The sequence below is a fragment of the Hylaeus volcanicus genome, chromosome 9 (genome assembly GCF_026283585.1).
Source record: "Hylaeus volcanicus isolate JK05 chromosome 9, UHH_iyHylVolc1.0_haploid, whole genome shotgun sequence".
Lineage (NCBI taxonomy): Eukaryota > Metazoa > Arthropoda > Insecta > Hymenoptera > Colletidae > Hylaeus > Hylaeus volcanicus.
This window is the reverse complement of record NC_071984.1, coordinates 1,784,239-1,787,657: the sequence shown is the minus strand read 5'-3', so window position 1 is coordinate 1,787,657 and position 3,419 is coordinate 1,784,239. Positions and strand designations below refer to the sequence as shown.

At 45.0% G+C, this 3,419-nt stretch overlaps 1 protein-coding gene across 2 annotated transcripts in view; it reads left to right on the top strand.

Moving 5' to 3' along the window:
- Nucleotides 1–1,273: 1,273 nt before the first annotated feature.
- LOC128881885 (uncharacterized) overlaps nt 1,274–3,419 on the top strand; it is a 7,601-nt gene continuing 5,455 nt past the window's right edge. For both annotated transcript variants that reach the window (XM_054133279.1, XM_054133278.1), the window contains exons 1-3: nt 1,274–1,867; nt 2,268–2,573; nt 2,666–3,292. In XM_054133279.1, coding sequence (XP_053989254.1) covers nt 1,367–1,867; nt 2,268–2,573; nt 2,666–3,067 — 1,209 coding nt within the window. In that variant the 5' untranslated portion in view covers nt 1,274–1,366 and the 3' untranslated portion in view covers nt 3,068–3,292. The remainder of the gene's footprint in view (nt 1,868–2,267; nt 2,574–2,665; nt 3,293–3,419) is intronic.

The following is a 3,419-nucleotide window of genomic DNA, read 5'->3' as shown; positions in this document are numbered from 1 at the left end:
TATACCCCTGGAAAAGGTACGGTAAGGTCTCCATAAATGCACAGATACGTCTACCATCGTAAAAATGTTTTCATTGTATATCCAGTTGAAATAAAAATGATCAGCTAAATGCAAACGAATATCCTTTCTGTTCGAAATAACCCGAATAATTTCCTTCTCCGATCGTGCAAAATGTCAATCACGCGAACGTCGTCGAAACAGAATCGATGTATTTCCTGAAATATCGAACGAAGAAAATTGTCGAAACGCGAAGCTCTCTTACCGCACAATTGGAAAATCGGAACCGGTTTAGCGGTCGCGGGAACAATGCACGGCCGCCCGTAAAAGTAAAGATAAAGCGGCGAAGGGCGGGAAAAAAAAAGGACGAAGATGATTTACCATCCTCGCGAAGGTCGTCGAATTTTCGAAAGTGTTTCGGAAAGTTTCCCCGTCGTCGACCGAGCCGCGGTGACTGCAGAAACGACTCTCGGTTTACCGCACGCGTCGTAAAAGTTTTTAGGATCGCAAACATTTTTAGGAGACTCGAAAAACGGAGATGGGAAAAAAAAAAGGAAAAGCGACGGTGAGATGAGAGGTACGGTAGCCGGTTCTTTGTAGGCCCCTATAAAAGTTATACGATGGGTACCGAACCACCGTGCACCATGGGACTATAGCGCTCGGAAAATTTGAGTGATTTGTGAAACTTCTGAGCCGTGGTTTCTCCTTTATTTCTTTCCTTCTTTTCCCAAACTAATTGTTTTCGCGATTAATCATCCTTTTACGAACGGATTAACCTCGAAGAGAATTACGATGAATCCACTATATCGCGTACCGCGTAATAAACCGGTGGCATGTAGCGCGTAATACGTACAGTTGATCGCAAAAGTCTCGATACGTTCATCGTATTAATATTCGTATGCGTAGTGGTTGGTGCATATATAAAGTTACACGTAAAAGAAAATGTCCTCGCCGCGACTTTTGTCATCGACTGTATGCTAATTTATGAACTACGTGTCACGGCTGGTACGTACAGCGAGTCGCATAATTACTGGCACGGAGAGCAAGGGCGATGGATGTGTAATACATGTATCGATAACAGAATTTTTGGACTTTTTTTTATAATTGAATACTAAACAGCACGGAAACATGTTTAATCACGCATTTCTTCGTCTTCCGTACTCCCGCGTTACTTTCTCCGCGTGTCTCTATTTTGTAACTCGCTGTACACCGTGGTCGTCATTGATCGAGATAAATACGTCTTCGTGAAAGACAGGATTGTTAGTTTCTGCTCAACAGTCACATGTAGTGTTCATCACAGTAGTCGTTCGTATCGTTCGTGTATATACTCGGCTCCCGAAGTGTTTGCTGCTCGGTAGAGGCGTTTAATATGGACGCGACGAGTTGCAAAATCGACAAACGCGTTTTCGAGACGGTTCTCCGGCGGGAAATGTTGGACGACGCGATAAACGTCCTGGACGTTAAGGAGCTGAATCTATCGAAGAAAGGACTGAACTTTTTTAGCGAACTGTTTCAAGTGTTCGTCGAGTACAGGTCGGGTTGCGGTAACGAGAAGTCGATGGACGCGATCGTTAAATTGGAATCGTCGGACGAGTACAACCGGGACATGGCTCGTCGGCAAGATATGTTTCTGGTCGAGTTGAAAATGATGCGCGATGTTCTGCCGGAAATAAAAAAGCTGGTCGGTCGTCCGATAGGACCGTGGCTGTTGTACGGTTCCGATGATCCCGCGACGCTCGTTATGGAAAATCTAACAACGCGACAATTCGTGATGAAGTGTCGCCAGAAAGGTTTACCTTTCGATCATTGCCGTCAGGTTGTCCAACTACTCGCCAAACTCCACGCGGGATCGATCGCGCTTTACGAAAAGGTACGGTAAGGTCTCCGTAAATGCACAGATATGTCTACCATGAATGCACAGATATGTCTACCATAAATGCACTGGAATCATCGCTGCGGGGTATACCCCTGGAAAAGGTACGCTAAGGTTTCCATAAATGCACAGATATGTCTACCATAAATGCACAGATATGTCTACCATGAATGCACTGAAATCATCGGTGCGGGGTATACCCCTGGGAAAGGTACGGTAAGGTCTCCATAAATGCACAGATATGTCTACCATGAATGCACAGATATGTCTACCATAAATGCACCTCTTCGGTCCCGAGTTTGTGCATTTCACGGAGACTTTACAGGCCGCCGTTTCCCTCTGAATGAAAAAGAAGAAACTCTGCGTACAATTAGCAACTCGTCGCGATTGTTTGTAGGATCCCGAAATCGTGGAATCGTTTAGAAACGGCGGTGTCGTGTCCGCTAAATGTCCGCCGAGTTACTTACGATTGATGGAGGTTAGCCTTTTGCGAATAGGCAGAGAGATGCTACAGTGGTCGGACGAGAAGTGTGTTCGCGCGGCGGCAAAATTAATCGATCTGTCGAAAAGTATCGGACGAAGGTGCGTGGAGGTGTACGAGTACGATTCGAATGAATTCTGCGTGTTGAATCACGGAGATTGTTGGATCAATAATATGATGTTTAAAGAAAACGAGAAAGGCCAGCCCGTTGATGTGCTTCTGGTAAGTACAGTAATGTCTCCATAACTGCACAATGTTCTCTACCTTTCTAATCCATAAGAATCACCCGCTTACTGTAATTATGGACTTTTCAGCTAGACTATCAAATGGCTGTCTACGCCTCTCCGGTAATCGATCTGCTATACTTTCTAAACATTTGTCCAGAGTTGGACGTGAGATACGACAACGACGATTACTTTTTGGACGTTTATTTGGGGACTTTGAGGGAAACCATGGAAACGATCGGTTGCAAAAGGAAACCGTTAACGAACCGACAACTCGAAGAAATGATTCATAAAAAGAGGATATACGCAGTTTTTGCCGGTATCGTACTCTCTTTACGAATGTTGGCAAACCCCGAGGACACGGAAACTTTCAGCGAAGCGTTGAAGGATCGTTTGGGCGAGACTGAGATGGACGTTTTTAAAAATCCAGACGCGGCGAGGCTTGCGAAGAAAATGATTCCGGTGATGGACGAACGAGGTTACCTCGATTAAATTCTTTCGGGACACTTTCGGCCATACGATACTCGTAAAGAAGGGTCCGTATACACGGATCTACGAATCGAAGTGACGATAACGCGAAAAGATGTTCTCATGTGACGTCACAAGATAATATTTCTAGAAACTATTTTATTCTGTACCAATAATTTCGATCATTGCCGTCAGGTTGTCCAACTACTCGCCAAACTCCACGCGGGATCGATCGCGCTTTACGAAAAGGTACGGTAAGGTTTCCATAAATGCACAGATATGTCTACCGTGAATGCACTGAAATCATCGCTGCGGGGTATACCCCTGGAAAAGGTACGGCAAGGTCTCCATAAATGCACAGATATGTCTACCATAA